Source organism: Heteronotia binoei, chromosome 3, assembly GCF_032191835.1.
Source record: "Heteronotia binoei isolate CCM8104 ecotype False Entrance Well chromosome 3, APGP_CSIRO_Hbin_v1, whole genome shotgun sequence".
Lineage (NCBI taxonomy): Eukaryota > Metazoa > Chordata > Lepidosauria > Squamata > Gekkonidae > Heteronotia > Heteronotia binoei.
The window spans coordinates 184,039,702-184,060,625 of record NC_083225.1 but is presented as its reverse complement, the minus strand read 5'-3'; the positions used below and the strand labels follow the sequence as shown (position 1 = coordinate 184,060,625).

The 20,924-nt window shown below is 50.7% G+C and overlaps 1 protein-coding gene across 1 annotated transcript in view; it reads left to right on the top strand.

The window, feature by feature from the left end:
• The window catches only part of ANKRD42 (ankyrin repeat domain 42), a 29,150-nt gene extending 8,836 nt beyond the window's left edge, over positions 1–20,314 (top strand). The window contains exons 4-12 of the mRNA XM_060235334.1: positions 2,697–2,816; positions 5,082–5,217; positions 7,978–8,178; positions 9,952–10,077; positions 11,585–11,690; positions 12,826–12,995; positions 15,866–15,992; positions 18,424–18,586; positions 20,208–20,314. Coding sequence (XP_060091317.1) covers positions 2,697–2,816; positions 5,082–5,217; positions 7,978–8,178; positions 9,952–10,077; positions 11,585–11,690; positions 12,826–12,995; positions 15,866–15,992; positions 18,424–18,586; positions 20,208–20,303 — 1,245 coding nt within the window. The 3' untranslated portion in view covers positions 20,304–20,314. The remainder of the gene's footprint in view (positions 1–2,696; positions 2,817–5,081; positions 5,218–7,977; positions 8,179–9,951; positions 10,078–11,584; positions 11,691–12,825; positions 12,996–15,865; positions 15,993–18,423; positions 18,587–20,207) is intronic.
• The last annotated feature ends 610 nt before the right edge of the window (positions 20,315–20,924 follow it).

The window sequence follows — 20,924 nt, the reverse complement described above, 5'->3', positions numbered from 1 at the left end:
CCTGACATCACCATTGGTTCACTCAGGAGTTTTTTTGTAGAAAAAGTCCAGCAGGAACTCATTTGCATATTAGGTCACACACCCTGACATCACCATTGGTTCACTCGAGTTTTTTTTGTAGAAAAAGCCCAACAGGAACTCATTTGCATATTAGGTCACACATCCTGACATCACCATTGGTTCACTCAGGAGTTTTTTTGTAGAAAAAGCCCAGCAGGAACTCATTTGGATCCATACCAGTCCGGCTTCCGCCCAGGCCACGGGGTGGAGACGGTGTTGGTCGCCCTCATGGATGACCTCCGGCGACATCTGGATCGAGGCGGCTCGGCGGTATTGCTGTTGCTAGACCTATCGGCTGCATTCGATATGGTTGATCATCGGCTGCTGACCCGCCGCCTCGCCGACGCAGGAATTCAGGGGCTAGCCTTACAGTGGCTGTCCTCCTTCCTTGAAGGCTGAGGACAAAGGGTGGCGGTCGGAGGAGAGATGTCCCAGAGACACCTACTTAACTGTGGGGTGCCTCAAGGGGCAGTTCTCTCCCCGATGTTGTTTAATATCTTTATGCGCCCCTTGCCCAGATCGCCCGGAGACATGGGCTGGGTTGCCATCAGTACGCTGATGACACTCAGCTCTATCTATTGATGGGCGGCCGGACCGCCGACACCCCTATAAATTTGGACCGGGCGCTGCAAGCTGTGGCGGACTAGATTAAGCTGAGTGGGCTGAAGCTAAATCCAGCGAAGACAGAAGTCCTTTGCATGGGTCGCGGCGAGCTAGGGGGGGAGATCTCCCTACCAGTCTTTTACAGTGCGTCACTGATACCAGTGCGCAGGGTCAAGAGCCTGGGAGTGCTACTGGAGCCCTCCCTGACAATCGAGGCACAGATAGCAGCCACTGCTAAATCCGCCTTCTTCCATTTTAGAAGGGCGAGGCAGCTGGCCCCCTTCCTAGAACGTAGCGACCTAGCAACAGTGATCCCTGCAACTGTCACCTTGAGATTAGACTACTGTAATGCCCTCTACATGGGGCTGCCCTTGTGCCGAACTCGGAAATTGCAGCTAGTGCAGAATGCGGCAGCCAGGCTGCTAGTGGGACTACCTCGGTGGGAACACGTGCGGCCTGGGCTGAGGGAGCTGCACTGGCTTCCAATTGTATTCCGAGTTGGCTACAAGGTGCTGGTTATTACCTTTAAAGCCCTATATGGCCGAGGACCTGCCTACCTTAGGGACCGCCTCTCTCCATATGTCCCCCAGAGAGCACTGAGATCCAGCTCCCAAAGTCTCCTAAAAATCCCTGGACCAAAGGAGGCCAAACTGAAAGTAACGAGGGAGCAGGCCTTCTCAATAATGGCTCCCCACTGGTGGAATCAGCTACCGGAGGAAGTGCGAGCCCTGCGGGACTTTAACCAGTTCCGCAGGGCTTGCAAAACTACCCTCTTTCAACAAGCCTATAAGAAACCCTGACAGTGACATCTAGCCATCTGGATATACATCCCACTGAATGTAGCACCTCTAATTGTTTGTGGTTTTAAAATTTTATGTAATTGTTTTAACTGTATTTATTAATTGTATTTTATCATATGAATTGTATAATCATGGTACATACCATGTCTTGTTAGCCGCCCTGAGCCTGCCTCGGCGGGGAGGGCGGGATATAAATAAAACTTATTATTATTATTATTATTATTATTATTATTATTATTATTATTATTATTATTATTATTATTAGATCAATTCCCCATTATTCCCTATGGGAATTGTTCTCAATAGGGAATAATTGCACAGCAGACATTCCACCACCACCACCCCCAGTTTCTGGCGAAGGATTGGTGTCTCTACTCACGAGTTGATGCCAACTTCTTCAAAGTAACACAGACACACCCTCCCAAGAGGAAGCCTTTCAATCGGAGACTGAAGCCTCCGGAGGGGGAAAGCCGCAAAGTGGTTATGGGGGTGGGGCTTCCCACGCCAGCCAGCTGACTGGGGGCGGGAAGGAGCCTGGAAAAGCGGAAGAACCCCCACTGAGACCTGGGGATTGGCAAGCCTAAATTCTAATATAGTGCAGTGGGCAAACACACAAAAATTTTATGTAATTGTTTTAACTGTATTTATTAATTGTATTTTATCATATGAATTGTATAATCATGGTATACACCATGTCTTGTTAGCCGCCCTGAGCCTGCCTCAGCGGGGAGGGCGGGATATAAATAAAATTTATTATTATTATTATTATTATTATTATTATTATTTGCATATTAGGTCACACACCCTGGGATAACGTCGCATCACGATGTTTTCACGGCAGACTTTTTACGGGGTGGTTTGCCATTGTCTTCCCCAGTCATCTACCCTTCCACCCCACCCCACCCCCCAGCAAGCTGGGTACTCATTTTACCAACCTTGGAAGGATACCTGAACCGGCTTCCGCCGGGATCAAACTCATGTCGTGAGCAGAGTTCGGACTGCAGTACTGCAGCTTTACCACTCTGCGCCGTGGGGCTGCTACCAGGGGTAAAGGAGGGATATAATATAAAATAAGGTCTTTTGGAGCTAGGGATGCCAACCACAAGGTGGGACCTGGGGATCTCCTGGAATTGGATCTCATCTCTGGACTACAGAGATCAGCTCCCTTAGAGCATGACTATATTTCCAGGACCTGATTCTGAGCCTCGGGCTTTTTGCTTTCTGCATTAACAGGCCCTGCTCGTCGACAACGTCAATCTAGGAGCCCCGGATGACCGAGGCTGTACTCCGGCACACCTAGCAGCGACCCACGGACACTCCTACACCTTGCAAACCATCCTCCGGAGTGGGGTGGTAAGAGAAATCCTGCCTTCCTAACCTCTTGAGTTTGAGACTTGGTATTTTGCTGCTCTGTCCTTACAGTTCCTTAAGGAAACAGCTGGATTCTGGAGTATGGTTGCCCACTCTGACTCAAGAAATATCTAGGGATGTTGGGGGTGGAGCCAGGTGACTTTGGGGGTGGAGCCAAGAGCTAGGATGTGACAAGCAAGATTGAACTCTTGCGATAACATTTAAAGGGACCGCACGCCTTTTAAACGCCTTCCCTCCATTGGAAATAATGAAGGATAGGGGAACCTTCTTTTAGGGCTCATAGAGTTGGACCACCTGATCCAATCCTTTTGAAACTTGGAGGGTACTTTGGGGAGAGGCATAAGAACATAAGAGAAGCCATGTTGGATCAGGCCAATGGCCCATCCAGTCCAACACTCTGTGTCACATAAGAACATAAGAGAAGCCATGTTGGATCAGGCCAATGGCCCACCCAGTCCAACACTCTGTGTCACATAAGAACATAAGAGAAGCCCTGTTGGATAAGGCCAATGGCCCACCCAGTCCAACACTCTGTGTCACATAAGAACATAAGAGAAGCCATGTTGGATCAGGCCAATGGCCCATCCAGTCCAACACTCTGTGTCACATAAGAACATAAGAGAAGCCATGTTGGATCAGGCCAATGGCCCACCCAGTCCAACACTCTGTGTCACATAAGAACATAAGAGAAGCCCTGTTGGATAAGGCCAATGGCCCACCCAGTCCAACACTCTGTGTCACATAAGAACATAAGAGAAGCCATGTTGGATCAGGCCAATGGCCCATCCAGTCCAACACTGTGCCACATAAGAACATAAGAGAAGCCCTGTTGGATCAGGCCAATGGCCCATCCAGTCCAACATTCTGTGTCACATAAGAACATAAGAGAAGCCATGTTGGATCAGGCCAGTGGCCCCTCCAGTCCAACATTCTGTGTCACATAAGAACATAAGAGAAGACATGTTGGATCAGGCCAGTGGCCCATCCAGTCCAACACTCTGTGTCACATAAGAACATAAGAGAAGCCATGTTGGATCAGGCCAGTGGCCCATCCAGTCCAACACACTGTGTCACATAAGAACATAAGAGAAGACATGTTGGATCAGGCCAGTGGCCCATCCAGTCCAACACTCTGTGTCACATAAGAACATAAGAGAAGCCATGTTGGATCAGGCCACTGGCCCATCCAGTCCTACACTCTATGCCACATAAGAACATGAGAGAAGCCATGTTGGATCAGGCCAGTGGCCCATCCAGTCCAACACACTGTGTCACATAAGAACATAAGAGAAGCCATGTTGGATCAGGCCAGTGGCCCATCCAGTCCAACATTCTGTGTCACATAAGAACATAAGAGAAGCCATGTTGGATCAGGCCAGTGGCCCATCCAGTCCAACATTCTGTGTCACATAAGAACATAAGAGAAGCCATGTTGGATCAGGCCAGTGGCCCATCCAGTCCAACACACTGTGTCACATAAGAACATAAGAGAAGCCATGTTGGATCAGGCCAGTGGCCCATCCAGTCCAACATTCTGTGTCACATAAGAACATAAGAGAAGCCATGTTGGATCAGGCCAATGGCCCATCCAGTCTAACACTCTGTATCACATAAGAACATAAGGGAAGCCATGTTGGATCAGGCCAATGGCCCATCCAGTCCAACACTCTGTGTCACATAAGAACATAAGGGAAGCCATGTTGGGTCAGGCCAATGGCCCATCCAGTCCAACACTCTGTGCCACATAAGAACATAAGAGAAGCCATGTTGGATCAGGCCAGTGGCCCATCCAGTCCAACACTCTGTGTCACATAAGAACATAAGGGAAGCCATGTTGGATCAGGCCAGTGGCCCATCCAGTCCAACACTCTGTGTCACCTAAGAACATAAGAGAAGCCATGCTGGATCAAGCCAATGGCCCATCCAGTCTAACACTCTGTGTCACCTAAGAACATAAGAGAAGCCATGTTGGATCAGGCCAATGGCCCATCCAGTCCAACATTCTGTGTCACGTAAGAACATAAGAGAAGCCATGATGGATCAGGCCAATGGCCCGTCCAGTCCAACACTCTGTGTCACATAAGAACATAAGAGAAGCCATGTCACCCCAGAGTCGGAAATGACCGGTGCTTGCACAGGGGACCTCTCCTTTCCTTTCCTTCTCCACAATCCAGCTACTGTTCAGCCCTGCCTCCAAGTCCCACGTCTAAACGCTTTCTCTCTGCTTCTTGTCTTCATGAAACCTAGGACGTAAACGCTTCTGATAAGAATGACTGGAAGCCCATTCACAACGCCGCCTTCCACGGCCGCCTCGGTTGCCTTCAGCTTCTGGTCCGTTGGGGCGCCACCCTAGACGATGCAGATAACAACGGGAATTTCCCGGGTACCGTAGGGGCCCTTCGTTACAGAGATGGATGGGGTGGAAAGTGCGGTGAAGTCACAACTGAATTATGGCGACCCTTAGTGGGGTTTTCAAGGCAAGAGATGTTCAGGGGTGGTTTGCCGTTGCCTGCCTCTGTGTCAATAAAAAGCCGCTAAGAGACAGCATAAATTTTAAATGACAAAACAATATAATGTGAAGGTCATTGGAAATCTAACAGATGTGTCTTGAACCTTGTTGGCATTCTATGAATGTAAAGAGTGGGTTCCAGTGATAAATAAGCCTCCAAACTGAAGAAAGACGGATGAAACGTCTTGATATCGAGAGCAGACGTCTTCGGAAGGGCTTCCTTTAGCTTCATGAACGAAAAACTGGAACACGGATATTCCTTTGTGATTGGAAAGTTTTGTTGAGCCGCTTTGGAACTGTCTTGCGGGAATATCCTTTTGAAACACGTTCTTGTTCGTTTGAAGTTCTTTGTGCAAGCCTGGCCAGAACACCACTGACCTTCGCATTACACTGTTTTGTCATTTAAAATTTACGGCGTCTCTTAAGAGGTTTTCTGTTTACACACAGCATGCCTCTGAGCAGCGACCCTGGGTTTCTTTGGTGGCCTCCTATCCAAGTACTAATCAGGGCCGGCCCAGCTCAGCCTCTGAGATCTGATGAGATCAGGCTAGCCTGGGCCACTCAGGTCAGGACAAAAGTCATTCTGGTGTGGTTTGCCATTGCCTGCCTCTGCATAGCAACACCCTGGACTTCCCTTGGTGGTTTCTCATCCAAGGACTAACCTGGGCTGACCCTGTTTAGCTGCCAAGACCTGATTAGATCTGGATAGTCTGGGCCATCCAGGACGGAGCAAGAGAGATACAGAGTTGGTTTACCGCTCTGCGTAGCAACCCTGGGTTTCATTGGTCGCCCGTCCAAGCACTCCGACCCTGCTTGGTTTTCAAGATTTGACATGATTGGGCTAGCCTGGGCCATCTATGGCCAGTTTGGTGTAGTGGTGAAGTGTGCGGACTCTTATCTGGGAGAACCAGGTTTGATTCCCCACTCCTCCACTTGCACCTGCTGGAGGTCTTGGGTCAGCCATAGCTCTCGCAGGAGTTGTCCTTGAAAGGGCATCTTCTGTCAGAGATCTCAGCCCCACCCACCTCACAGGGAGTCTGTTGTGGGGGAGGGAGATAAAGGAGATTGTGAGCCGCTCTGAGACTCTGAGATTTGGAATGGAGGGCAGGATATAAATCCAATTTCTTCTTCTTCTACTCAGAAGGAGTATGTTATGTTGAATCCTGGATGGGGGGACAATATGTCTACAGTCGGGTCATTCCCCTAATGCTGGTGCTTTCTTCCTACTGAGGAGGGTTCCTTGAGCGTGAAAGAAGCTCCACCAGTGGGGCACAGATCCATGGGACCCTGCCCAATGTTTCCCTCTAAGCACTGCACATGTGCTCTTTCGTATACCCTGATATCCTTCACAAAGGCAAAGAAATAGAGGTCGGGCTTGAGAGCGGTCATTTTGCAGGGGTCGTTTTGTAAAAAAATAGGGGGGTGGAGCTCATCCAGGGATTGTTATGCAGCTGCACCTACTATTCAATGGACAAGGAGGTGGAACTCTCAGAAGGAGGAGGTGGAACTCTCAGAAAGGTTCAGGAGCTGTGCTCCTGTGAGCTCCCACTGAATCCGAGGCCTGACAATATGTGATATGACTACACTAGAGTCAAGCCCGATACAGAACTATGCATATGGAGATCCACAGATAAGGGCAGGGCTTTTTTGGGGCAGAAGCGCAACGGAGCTCTGCATGGGCTGGCCAGGGCTCCGGCTGGCATGCTTGGGGAGGTGCAGGGAGGCATCTTTAAATGTCTCCGCAATGGCTTCAGCCTTCCTCAGCATGCCCACTGCAGAGGGCGCTTTGGGGGAGGCAGGGGGGAGTTCCTGCTTGGCTTTTAACAGGGTTTTCTCTCTCTCTCTCTCTTTTTTTTTTGAGCAGGAATGCACAGGAATGGAGTCCCGGCTGGCTTTGTGTCAGGGGGTGTGGCCTAATATGCAAATAAGATCCTGCTGGGCTTTTTTGTAGAAAAAGTGTGACACAATGGTGATATTAGGGGTGTGGCCTAATATGCTAATGAGTTCCTGCTGGGCTTTTTCCTACCAAAAAAGCAATGGCTTTTACTACAAGAAAAGCCCTGGAAAAGGGTACGGTTGCCAGGTTAAGCTGGGAGGGCAGGGGGAGGGGACATGAGGGGGGGCATGGCATTGGCTGCATCCCTTGGGCTAGCCTAGGACATCCGGGGGCAGTTACTCAGAAGGAGTATGTTATACTAAATCCTGGTTGGGGAAAATGTGCCCAGAGTTGGGTTCCACACTTCCAGAAATTCAGCCTAGAATAGCTCTAGGAATTACCAGAAACTCTACGGTAAAAGCATAGCACTTCCAACGATTCCTAGAGCTACCCTACACCACTTCTGGTTTTTTTTTATTTTTTGTAAATTTACCCAAGAGGGCTGCTGGTGGAAGGCCTGGCAGCCATGGATAATGTTACTCCATTCAAGTTTGGACTTCATTCTTAATATCCTTTTGTTAAACTGGAAGGGGGAAAGACTCAGCGCAGACTCCAGAGTGTCCAGGCTAAACGTCAAAATATTGTCTGGCTCTGAGTATGGCAGAACTGTTAAAGAAGAGCTCGGTGCTGCCTCGGCAGGGGCTCAGGGTCGTTGGGTTGGTTCTAACAGTGGCTGAACTTTCCTTCTCCCATCACAGTTCACCTGGCAGCGATGGAAGGGCACCTGCCCAGCTTTAAGTTTCTCGTGAACAAAATGCCGACTTTAACCCACTCCTTGAAAGCCCGGAACGACCATGGGGAGACCCCCAGGGACCTGGCGGAAAGGTTCTACAAAACAGACATCGTGGAGTATATTGATAACCTACAGAAAGAGAAAGACAGGCCAAAGAAGCAGGAAAGTGAGTTACTTGGGACAAGGGGATGTTGACCTTCACAGGAGATCCAGGAGGGCTGCCAAGAGGCCTCCAGTTTGGTGTAGTGGTTAAATACGTGGACTCTTATCTGGGAGAACCGGGTTTGATTCCCCACTCCTCCACTTGCAGCTGCTGGAATGGCCTTGGGTCAGCGAGAGCTCTCTTATCTGGGAGAACCGGGTTTGATTCCCCACTCCTCCACTTGCACCTGCTGGAATGGCCTTGGGTCAGCCATAGTTCTCTTATCTGGGAGAATCAGGTCTGATTCCGCACTCCTCCGCTTGCACCTGCTGGAATGGCCTTGGGTTAGCCATAGCTCCCTTATCTGGGAGAACCGGGTTTGATTCCCCACTCCTCCACTTGCAGCTGCTAGAATGGCCTTGGGTCAACCATAGCTTTCTTATCTGGAAAAACCGGGTTTGATTCCCCACTCCTCCACTTGCAGCTTCTGGAATGGCCTTGGGTCAGCCATAGCTCTCGCAAGAGTCCAGGGGTGGAATTCTAGCAGGACCTCCTTTGCATACTAGGCCACCCACCCCTGATGTAGCCAATCCTCCGAGAGCTTACAAAAAAAGAGCCTTGCAAGCTCTTGGAGGATTGGCTATAGTAGGGGGTGTGGCCTAATATGCAAAGGAACTCCTGCTAGAATTCCACCCCTGCGAGAGTTGCCCTTGAAAGGGCAGCTGCTGCGAGAGCTCTCTCAGCCCCTCTCACCTCACAGGGTGCCTGTTGCGGGGGAAGAAGATAAAGGAGATTGTAAGCTGCTCTGAAACTGATTCAGAGAAAAGGGCAGGGTATAAATCTATGGTCTTCTCCTCCTCCTCCTCCCTGGCCACTGGCAGGGCATGGGGGGTGGTAAGGTTGCCAGATCCAGGTTGGGAAAGTCCTGGAGATTTGGAGATGGAGCCTGGGGACCTCAGTGGGGAACATCGCTACAGAGTCCACCCTGCAAAGCATCCATTTTCTCCAGTGGAGCTGATCCCTGAGTCCACGGATGAGTTCTAATTCTAGGGGATCCCCAGGCCTCACATGGAGGCAGCTTGGTGTTTTGCTTAGAGTGTTGACCTAGGATCTGGGAGAGCCAGGTTCGAATGCCTGCTCTGCTGCAGAAACTCACTGGGTGATTTTGGGCCAGTCCTTCCCGTAGCTTATCCTACTTCACAAAGTTGTCGTGAGGCTGAAACAGAGGAGGGGAGTACCAGGTACAGTGCCCTGAGAACACAGTCACACAGAGGTAAAGCTGTACCTGTTGAGTTTCCCTCTCCAATGAGTCTATCAACAGGGCAAGAGCACTGGGGTGGGGGGGAAATTGACTCCCTAGAGAGCCAGTTTGGTGTAGTGGTTAAGTGTGCAGACTCTTATCTGGGAGAACTGAGTCTGATTCCCCCACTCCCCCAGTTGCAACTGCTGCAATTGCTTTGGGTCAGCCGTAGCTCTCGTAGTTGTCCTGGAAAGGGCAGCTTCTGTCAGAGCTCTCTCAGCCCCGCCTACCTCACGGGTGTCTGTTGTGGGGGGAGGAAGGTAAAGGAGATTGTGAGTCGCTCTGAGACTCTGAGATTTGGAATGGAGGGTGGGGTATAAATCCAATATCATCATCATCATCATCATCATCATCATCATCATCATCATCATCATCATCATCATCATCATCATCATCATCATCATCATCATCGTCATCTTCTCCTCCTCCTTCCTTCAGCTTCCATTCTGCAGTGCTCTTGGTTCAATATGCCTGCTTCTGTTTCCTTCCCCACTCAGATTTAACGTTTCCGGGTCATGATGCTGCCTTCCGAGGGGACCTCGAGACCATACGATCGTTGCTGGAGAACCACATCATCAGTATCAACGAGCGGGACGACAAGGGATCGACTCTCCTGCACAAGGGTGAGGAAGAGCCCTGTTCCTGTCGCCGTTGCTTTCCCACTGAATCTTTCAAGCCTGTATTTTTTTTTTAAAGCGTGGTGGCTGGAGAGTTCCTGGAATTACAACTGGTCCCCAGGAGACGGAGATCAGTTCCCCTGGAGAAAATGGCTGCATTGGAAAGTAGACTCTGTGGCTTTATACCCCTCTGGGGTCCCTCCCCTCCCCAAACCCCGCCCTCCCCAGACTCCACCCCCAGAATCTCCAGCTATTTCCCAACCTGTGGAGGGCAAGGTTTGGGGAAAGGAGGGACTTCAGTGGGGTATAATGCCCTAGAGTCCACCAGTTTGGTGTAGTGGTTAAGTGGGCAGACTCTTCTCTGGGAGAACCGGGTTTGATTCCCCACTGCTCCACATGCAGCTGCTGGAATGGCCTTGGGTCAGCCCTAGCTCTTGCAAGAGTTGTCCTTGAAAGGGAAGCTTCTGTCAGAGCTCTCTCAGCCCCACCTACCTCACAGGGTGTCTGTTGTGGGGGGAGGAAGGTAAAGGAGATTGTAAGCCGCTCTGAGATTTGGAGTGGAGGGTGGGGTATAAATCTATGGTCATCTTCTTCAGTTTGTCAATTTCTCTCAATGGCAATTTCTCAGACTTTTCCCTGCAGCCACTGTGGCCGGATCTGCCTGTCCCGCATTGGTCTTGCCTGCAGCAGACGTGGACTACTGCACCCTTCTTAAATCTTCGTTCGCGAAGTCAAGCCGAGAGAGAGAAAGAGAGAGAGAGAGAGAGAAATTTCTGTCAATGAGAGAACTGTTAATGCCATTGAGAGAAATCGACTAACTGCATTTGTATTAACTTCATTGGTTCCAGACAATATGGAATAATTGACCCCCAGGCCTTGGGTCAGCCCTAGCTCTTGCAAGAGTTGTCCTTGAAAGGGAAGCTTCTGTCAGAGCTCTCTCAGCCCCACCTAACTCACAGGGAGTCTGTTGTGGGGGGAGGAAGGTAAATGAGATTGTAAGCCGCTCTGAGACTCTGATTCAGAGAGAAGGGCGGGGTATAAATCTATGGTCTTCTTCTTCAGTTAGGCAATTTCTCTCAATGAGAGAACTGCTAATGCCATTGAGAGAAACTGACTAACTGCATTTGTATTAACTTCATGGGTTCCAGACAATATGGAATAATTGACCCCCAGGCTGCATGTTTGAACCTTCCCCCTCCGCTCTAAGCTGTGGAGTCTTGTGAGCAAAAATTCTACTTTGTGAGCAACCGGCATTAAAGCTGTGAGCGAGAGATTTGGCTACTGCATACGTTAGTGTGTTCTGGGGGACCATCCTTCCTGAGCTAAGGCAAGTACGTGTGAGTTAGAGGCTAAAAAACTGTGAGCTAGCTCCCGCTAACTCGGCTTAGAAGGAACGCTGGGTGCTGGATATCCCCAAGAACTTCTGAATCATATTGAAGCAACCGAAAGGGCCGTGAGCTAAGCTTTAAAAAGAAAGAAACTCCTTTTTCATAACTCATTTTTCCTCCCTCAGCTGCCGGGCAAGGTCATTTGAATCTGATACAGTGGCTGATCGATAGAGAAGCAAATTGCAACATCACCAATGATGCGGGAGAGTCTCCAAAAGATGTTGCTAGGAGGTAATGGGTTACACTGGGGTCCCAAACACAGTGTCTGAAATGGAGCTTCCATAGCCAGAGGCTTAGTGCTCGGAAATACCTTTCGGCTGCCCTGCTTTCCAGCCTTCTGGGGGCGACTGGTTGGCTACGGTCAGGGGTGGAATTCTAGCAGGAGTTCCTTTGCATATTAGGCCACACCCCCTGATGTAGCCAATCCTCCAAGAGCTTACAAGGCTCTTTTTTGTACGTTCTTGGAGGATTGGCTACATCATGGGGGTGTGCCTTATATATGCAAAGGAGCTCCTGCTAGTATTCCAGCCCCGACTACCATGGGGAATGGGATGTTGGACCAGTTGGGCCGTCTGATCCAGCAGGGCTTTTCTTAGGTTCTTTCACTGGAGATCTTTTAGATCCAAACTACACATCAACTGGAGAACCAGTCTGGTGTAGTGGTTATGTCTGTGGTCTCTTACGTGGGAGAACCAGGTTTGAGTCCCCACTCCTCCACTTGCAGCTGCTGGAATGGCCTTGGGTCAGCCATAGCTATCTCACCCACCTCACAGGGTGTCTGTTGTGGGGGAGGAGGAGAAAGGAGATTGTGAGCTGCTCTGAGATTCAGAGTGGAGGGCAGGGTATAAATCCAATATCATTATCATCATCATCCAGTTCGGTGTAGTGGTTAAGTGTGCGGACTCTTATCTGGGAGAATCAGGTTTGGTTCCCCATTCCTCCACTTGCAGCTGCTGTAATGGCCTTGGGTCAGCCAGCTCTCGCAGAGCTGTCCTTGAAAGGGTAGCTTCTGGGAGAGCTCTCTCAGCCCTACCTACCTCACAGGGTGTCTGTTGTGGGGGAGGAAGGTAAAGGAGATTGTGAGCCGCTCTGAGACTCTGATTCAGAGAGAAGGGTGGGGTGTAAATCCGCAGTCGTCGTCTTCTTCTTTGCCTTCTCCTCTATAATGTGCTTGTGTCTATTTTCCTCTGACTTGATTTCAATTCATCTGCAAGGGAATTCCTTTCCCGATCTGGATCAGGCCCAGAATTGGGGCTTTCCTCTCTGCCTATGCCGTTTCCTGGACCCGGAATGTCCCTGTTGGGGAGGGGGAGGATTCGCATGTGTGGCCCATCGACACACGCTAACGAACACCTCAACTGCGCAGGTTTGCCCAGCTGGCTGTTGTGGAGTTTTTGCGAGAGAGAATGGGAAACGACTCCGACGAGGAAATCGATGATAAAGAGAGGCGGTTCTTCGAAAGGCATGCCGTGGAAGGCAGCACAGACTGCAAGGGCGACGTGGCCCTGGACAAACAGAGCAAAGCGGACGCTCGCGGTGCGTTGGAGAACTCCACCCATTGGGGAGGAAAGGGGGTAATGGTAATTGTGGCGGACCGGTCCTGTGTCTGCTAGCTGGCCCCGATACTGCCCAGCCCTTCCAGGTATACTGACCTGAAAGAGCTGCCCCACTTAGCTGCTTCAGGGTATTCGCTGCCACCACTGTCCCTATCTGGGCTCTGGTTAAGTGGGACAGCCTCCTAACCTCCCTCTGGACTCGCTAAGAACCCTTCTCAGGGCTTCCTAGGGGTCTTTGGGGCTCCCCTGGATAGTTGGCAACCAGCCGCTTTGCCACTTCCCTCCGCCCCAGGGACTTCCCAACCCACTCCTAGCGTTCCAAGCAGTTGGGGGAACTATGTGGTACAGAAGGACTTCACTTTAAACAGACATAACATTTATTTAAGGAAAGGAAAGGTCCCCTGTGCAAGCACCAGTTGGTTCCAACTCTGGGGTGACGTTGCTTTCACAGTGTTTTCACGGCAGACTTTTTAACGGGGTGGTTTGCCATTGCCTTCCCCAGTCATCTACACTCCCCCCCCCCCAGCATTTTACCAACCTCGGAAGGATGGAAAGCTGAGTCAACCTCAAGCTGGCTACCTGAAAACCCAGCTTCCACTGGGGATTGAACTCAGGTCGTGAGCAGGTCGTGAGCCACAGTTTGGCCACCTCTGTCCTAGAAACAGCGGTTGTTCATCATGGGCTGGGTGCATGAAGTCCCAAAGATGTCACTCAATGAATCCCTGATTAGAGGGTGTGATTCCTTTCTCATATAAATAGGGTTGTCTCACTGGGAGAGGCCGTTAAGTGCCCGTAGCCTTGATCATGACTCCGGATGGAAACAAGGTGGACTCTCTGTGCACTTTTGACCTGCATATAGGGTTGCCAATCCCCAGGTGGAGGCAGGGGATCCCCCGGTTTGCAGGCCCTCCCCCCGCTTCAGGGTCGTCAGAAAGCGGGGGGAGGGGAGGGAAATGTCTGCTGCGAACTCTGTTATTCCCTATGGAGATTTATTCCCATAGAAAATAATGGAGAATTGATCCACAGGTATCTGGGGCTCTGGGAGGGGGCTGTTTTTTGAGGTAGAGGCACCAAAGTTTCAGTACAGCATCTAGGGCCTCTCCCCAAAATATCCCCCAAGTTTCAAAACGATTGGACCAGGGGGTCCAATTCTATGAGCCCCAAAAGAAGGTGCCCCTATCCTTCATTATTTCTTATGGAAGGAAGGCATTGAAAAGGTGTGCTGTCCCTTTAAATGTGATGGCCAGAACTCCCTTTGGAGTTCAATTATGCTTGTCACAGCCTTGATCTTTGCCCCACTCCTAATGTCTCCTGGCTCCACCCCCAAAGTCCCCAGATATTTCTTAAATTGGACTTGGCAACCCTACCTGCATATGTTCCTGGGATCTGGGGGAACTCTAGGGATGATGGATCCTGCCAAGGAGGGGCTCTGTGGGGCAACAGAATAAAGTATACTCAGCCATGGGAGCCAGTTGGGGGTAACAATATAGGGCAGGGGTCCCCAAAACATTTGAGCCAGCAGGCACCTTTGGAATTCTGACACAGGGTGGAGGGGGCGACCACAAAATGGCTGCCACAGCAGGTGGAGCCAGGGACAAGATGGCTGCCACAAGGGGCCAGGCAACCACAAAGCATCAGGGAAATAAGGTTATGTGTAACTCCAAATGGTTACTTCCACATTTCAGGCAGAATCTTTACTTAACAGCAGGGCTTTTTTTTTCCCAGCGGGAACGGATAGGAACACGATTCCAGCTGGTTTGGTGTCAGGGGGTGTGACCTAATATGCAAATGAGTCCCTGCTGGGCTTTTTCTACAGAAAAGCCCTGTGTGAAACAATGGTGACATCAGGGGATGTGGCCTAATATGCAAATAAATCCCTCTGGGCTTTTTCTACAAGCCCTGTGTGAAAGAATGGTGACACCAGGGGTGTGGCCTAATGTGCAAATGAGTCCCTGCTGGGCTTTTTCTACAAAAAGCCCTGTGTGAAACAATGGTGATGCCAGGGGTGTGGCCTAATATGCAAATGAGTCCCTGCTGGGCTTTTTCTACCAAAAAGCCCTGTGTGAAACAATGGTGACATCAGGGGGTGTGGCCTCATATGCAAATAAATCCCTCCGAGCTTTTTCTACAAAAAGCCCTGTGTGAAACAATGGTGACACCAGGGGTATGGCCTAATATGCAAATGAGTCCCTGCTGGGCTTTTTCTACCAAAAAGCCCTGTGAGAAACAACGGTGACACCGGGGGGGGGGGTGTAGCCTAATATGCAAATGAGTCCCTGCTGTGTGAAACAATGGTGACACCAGGGGTGTGTGTCCTAATGTGCAATGAGTTCCTGCTGGGCTTTTCCTACAAAAAAAAAGCCCTTATACCTTATAACAGGATACCTTATAAAATGTTTTCTTGCACGCACACCGCTTTGCTGCACAATCGAAGGCGAGGTCTTTGGGCTGTGGTGGCAGCCGCTGCTGAAAAAGATTTAAACCATCTGCACCGCCAATCAGAAGTCCCACTGGGGAGATGGCCCAGCCTACTTTTTAAAAACGCTTGAGGGGCATGGGCGTGTTGGCCACCCCCAGGGCTTTTTCGGTAGAAAAAGCCCAGCAGGAACTCATTTGCATATTAGGCCACACCCCCTGGTGCCAAGCCAGCCAGAACTGCGTTCCAATGTGTTCCTGCTCAAGAAAAGCCCCGGGGAACCCTGATACAGGGTCGTCCTTTAAAATAAGCCTTCAAGGGAACCGTCACACATTTTGAAGCTCTGGAGTTCCCATTGTGACATTTTGGGGAGATGACTCCTAGCCGTTGGCCCAAGAAGCAATAAACACTCAACAGCGCCATTTCCCTCCCAGAAAGGGCCTACCAGAAGATCGAAGAGCTGAAAAGACTCCTAGAAGTCGCCACCAGCAATTTCAGGCAGCTGGGAGGAATAACCCCAGAAGACCGAGAGAATAAAAAAGCTGAGAAAGAATTCGAAAAGTAAGAACTTTGTTGTGGTCAGGGAATCCCATGAAATGCTGGGACTTCTGGGAATAGCTAGATGCCCAAACTGGCAATGAAGAGTTGCCAGGCTCCAGGTGGGGCCTGGAGATGTCTTGCTTTTACAACTGAACTCCAGCTGGCAGAGATCAGTTCCCTGGGAGAAAGTGGCAGCTTTGAAAGGTGGGCTCCATGACAGTGACCAACGCTGAGGCCCCTCCCCTCCCCAGACCCCGCCCTCTCCCAGATCCACCCCCAAAGTCTCCAGGTATTTTCCAACACAGACCTGACAACTCTAAAAAGTGGGAAAGTGGGGTTGCCACCCTCCAAGGGGACAGGGGGATTCCCCACTTTTACAACAGATCTCCAGCTCCTCACTTCAAAGGAGTTGTGTGTTGTTCTTCGGAGAATTGATCTGCGGCCCAGTATCTGAGGTTCTGAGGGGACTGTTTTCAGCATAGCGTCTGGTGCCTCCCCTAAAAAGACCCTCCAGTTTTCAAAAGGATTGGACCGGGGGTCCAATGCTATGAGCCCCCAAAGAAGGTGCCCCTATCCTTCATTATTTCCAATGGAGGGAAGGCATTTACAAGGTGTGCGGTCCCTTGAAATGTATGGCCAGAACTCCCTTTGGAGTTCAGTTATGCTGGTCACAACCTTGCTCCTGGCTCCACCCCCAAAGTCCCCAGATGTTTCTTGAATTGGACTTGGCAACCCTGATGCTAAGGTTGCCAGCTCCATGTTGGGAAAGACCTGGAGATTTTGGGGGTGGAGCTTGCAGAGGGCGGGAATTGGGGAGGGAGGAACCTCAGCAGGAAATAAGGCTATAAATAGGCTTGTTGGAGACACAACTGGAGGAATCCACAAGCTTTAATCTTTACTGCTTTGCTGCCCTCTGCTGTCTATTCTGTGTCATAGTGGACCACACACACAATTCTAGGGCTAAGAAGCTCCATTCAACTGTTATAATTGGTAGACAGGAGAGATTTAATCATACAGTCTTGAGGTGTTATGCTCTTTAAAAAGTGAGTAAATCAGGGAATTCTAAATTCCAGTAAGCAAATCAGATGATTCCCCAAGCCTTATATATAGACAAAATTAGTGTAGGTGAGGGAATGAAGGTGGGGGCAAGAGACTGACCACTCCATCTGAGCAAATGGCAGCCCTGCTATGTATTAACAAGAAAGAGGGGCGGGGGAGCAGAATGAGCTACTTGGTTTGAAGTAGCTCATTCTGCTCCCCCGCCCCTCTTTCTTGTTAATACATAGCAGGGCTGCCATTTGCTCAGATGGAGTGGTCAGTCTCTTGCCCCCACCTTCATTCCCTCACCTACACTAATTTTATCAGCAGGAAGGGGGGGACAGGAGTATGTATGCATATAGATGGTGAAGCTCTAGGATTTTACCCCAAAATCTATGATAAAGATAATAAAGATTGCGGCAATTCCTAGAGCATCACCAGAAGCGTTGCCGCCTCCCAACTCTACCCTCCCCAGGATCTGCCCCAGAAAACTCCGATCGTTGGTGAGAACAAGGCTGGAAACCCTAATATGTAGACCAGGGATGGCCAAACTGTGGCTTGGGAGCCACATGTGGCTTTTTCACACATACTGTGTGGTTCCTGAAGCCCCCACCGCCCCATTGGCCAGCTTGGAGAAAGCATTTCTCTCTTCAGATAAGAACATAAGAGAAGCCATGTTGGATCAGGCCAATGGCCCATCCAGTCCAGCACTCGGTGTCACACAGTGGCCAAAAAACCCAAGTGCCATCAAGAGGTCCACCAGTGGGGCTAGAAGCCCTGCCACTGTGCCCCCCCCAAGCACAAGACTACACAGCATTGCTGCCCAGACAGAGAGTTCCAATCACTTCCCCAAGCCAGCCAGTGGCTTGGAGAATGCATTTAAAGTTGCTTTCTTTCCACCTTCCTTCCTTCCTTCCTCCCTCCCTCCCTTCCGCTCTCCTCCCTTCCCTCCCTCCCTCCCTTCCTTCCTCCCTCCCTCCCTTCCTTCCTTCCGCTCTCCTCCCTTCCCTCCCTCCCTCCCTCCCTTCCTTCCTTCCTTCCTTCCTTCCTTCCTTCCTTCCTTCCTCCCTCCCGCTCTCCTCCCTTCCCTCCCTCGCTCCCTCCCTTCCTCCCTCCCTCCCTCCCTTCCTTCCTCCCTCCCTTCCGCTCTCCTCCCTTCCCTCCCTCCCTTCCTTCCTCCCTCCCTCCCTTCCGCTCTCCTCCCTCCCTCCCTCCCTTCCTTCCGCTCTCCTCCCTTCCCTCCCTTCCTCCCTCCCTTCCTCCCTCCCTCCCTCCCTCCTTCCTTCCTTCCTTCCTTCCTTCCTTCCTTCCTTCCTTCCTTCCTTCCTTCCTCCCTCTTTCCCTCCCTTCCTTCCTTCCTTCCTTCCTTCCTTCCTTAAACAGGCAGAAAAAACCCTCCTTTTTCCTTGGATAGAAAGATCAGGGAGTTGGAGAATCAGCTGGAGTACGAACGGATCCGGAGGGAGAAGCTGGAGGCCGAGGTGGACGAGTCCCGGGAGGAGATAATGAAGCTGAAAGAGCTGCAGAGCAAAGAGAGCAAGGAACATCCCCCCGTCGCCATGACCGCCGTCTCTGTGGTGAGTATCGCAGGTTGCTCGCTCCTCCTTTAGAGCGTGGGAGGAGAGGTGCTGGCCCATTATCAACGCTGCAGTTTCAGAAGGAAGCCAGGCTGGTCTGCAGTAGAACAGCTAGACCGGAGTCCGGTGGTACCTGAGAAGCCAACAGGAGTTTCAGGGTATCTACCAGGTGTCATGAGCCAAAGCCCCCTTTGTCAGATACAAGCAAGAACAATGGTCCTTGCGTGAAAGAATGAATAGGCATAAAACCAACATTAAAGACCACAATAAGTACAAGTGGGAGAGCCCAAAATATCTAGGTGTATCCCAACCCAGAGCCTGAAATCCTAGTTAGCAGAGGTCGTTTTGTAGAACAACAGGTGGTGGAGCTCAGTAGCATAACTCATTAGCCACCGCCCCCCCCCCAGCCAAAAGTAACCTAATGTAAGAAAGGAGAGCCCTGGGCAAACAAGGCCTGCTTGGGCTGGCTAGAGATCCAGCCAGCCCAAGCAGGCCTCGCTCGCCTGCGGCTGTCCTGGGCTGCTCCTCTCAGTCAAAAGGCCAGCAAGCCACCCGCTGTCCCAAATCGCATAAGAAGTGGAGAAAGGGTGGTGCAGGCTTCTCCAGGGGTTAATGAGGGCTGCTGGGGGCGTAGCAAAGTCCCTGGTGGCTGGCTGGCTGCCCTCTCTCCTAATCCAGGGGTTGTTATGCAGCTGCACCTGCTATTCAATGGGCAAGGCAGGTGGGGAGGAAGAGGGGGAACCCTCAGAGAGGTTCAGGAGCTGCGCTCCTGTGAGCTCCTGCTGAATTCATGGCCTGAAAACCAACATTAAAGACCACAACAAAAACAAGCAGGAGAGCCCAAAATATCTAGGTGTTTCCCAACCCAGAGCTTGCAATCCTGGTTCGTAGCCTTCCTCCAACTCTGACCTCCTCCAGCTCCACCCCCCAAATCTCCAGGTATTTCCCAAGCTGGAACTGGCAACACTATCCCCAACGGAGACCAAAAGCCCCTGGCCTTGTTCTTTACTCCTCTATTTGTACCCTCACAACAACCCTGCGAGATAGGTTAGGCTGAGAGAGTTTGTTTGAGAGGGTTAGGTTTGAGAGCCAGTTTGGTGTAGTGGTTAAGTGTGCGGACTCTTATCTGGGAGAACCGGGTTTGATTCCCCACTCCTCCACTTGCAGCTGCTGGAATGGCCTTGGGTCAGCTAGAGCTCTCTTCTCTGGGAGAACCGGGTTTGATTCCCCACTCCTCCACTTGCACCTGCTGGAATGGCCTTGGGTTAGCTATAGCTCTCACAGGAGTTGTCCTTGAAAGGGCAGCTGCTGAAAGAGCTCTCTCAGCCCCACCCACCTCACAGGTTGTCTGTTGTGGGGGGTGAAGATATAGGAGATTGCAAGCCGCTTTGAGTCTCTGATTCAGCGAGAAGGGCGGAGTATAAATCTGCAGTCTTCTTCTTCTTGTCACTCACCCAAAAGCACCTAGTAGGTTTGCCGGGCCAAGCAGGGATTCGAACCTGAAACTCCCAGATCCTAGCCCAACACACTAACCGCTACAACACCACACTGTGTCTCCACCGGTCCATTTGGATTTCAGCAGCGTGGTACAGGGTTGAAAGTTTCCCCTTCGCTTTCGCAGGCCAGCAAAGTGACCCCGGATCCAGGCCGAGAGAAAAAGAAAGTGAAGAGGAAACCCCTCTACAGCCCGGGGGGGATTTTCGTGAAAAGGTACTAGGGAGGAAGGAGTGGAAAGCGACGCTCTCCCTCGATGGGCCAAGAAGACGACTTCAAGAAGAAAGGGCTGCAGTTGAAAACATGGTTGCTCCCAAAATGTTTCCAGTGCGAAAAGAGAGCCCTGCTCTCCTCACGTAGTACGAACAGGACCATACACAGGATTTCAGCCGCCCCAAACCCAGACACTCAAGATATCCTCTTTATCCATCTATCTTGTGAAAACGCCCATTGATAGAACCTGAAAGGAATACAAGCTCAGGTCTCTTGACACCACAGCAAGGAAGGAACGAACGACACGTGACGCCGATTAAGACGCGCGATTTGCAAAAGGCTCGATATTTTAATTGTTAAGTTTGCACACATCTTTTGAAGAGAGGTTCCTGGAGCAGCTTGCAAGCCTTACCAAAAAACCCCCAATTCCAGTGTTTCATCTGCTCACACCAATAAAGTATAGAACAACAACAACAACAAAACCCCCCTAATGCTGAACACAAATGAAGCTGTCTTATACTGAATCAGACCTTTGGTCCATCAAGGGTCAGTATTGTCTACTCAGACTGGCAGAGGCTCTCCAGCATCACGTGTTGAGGTCTTTCCCATCACCTCCCGCCTGGTCCTTTTT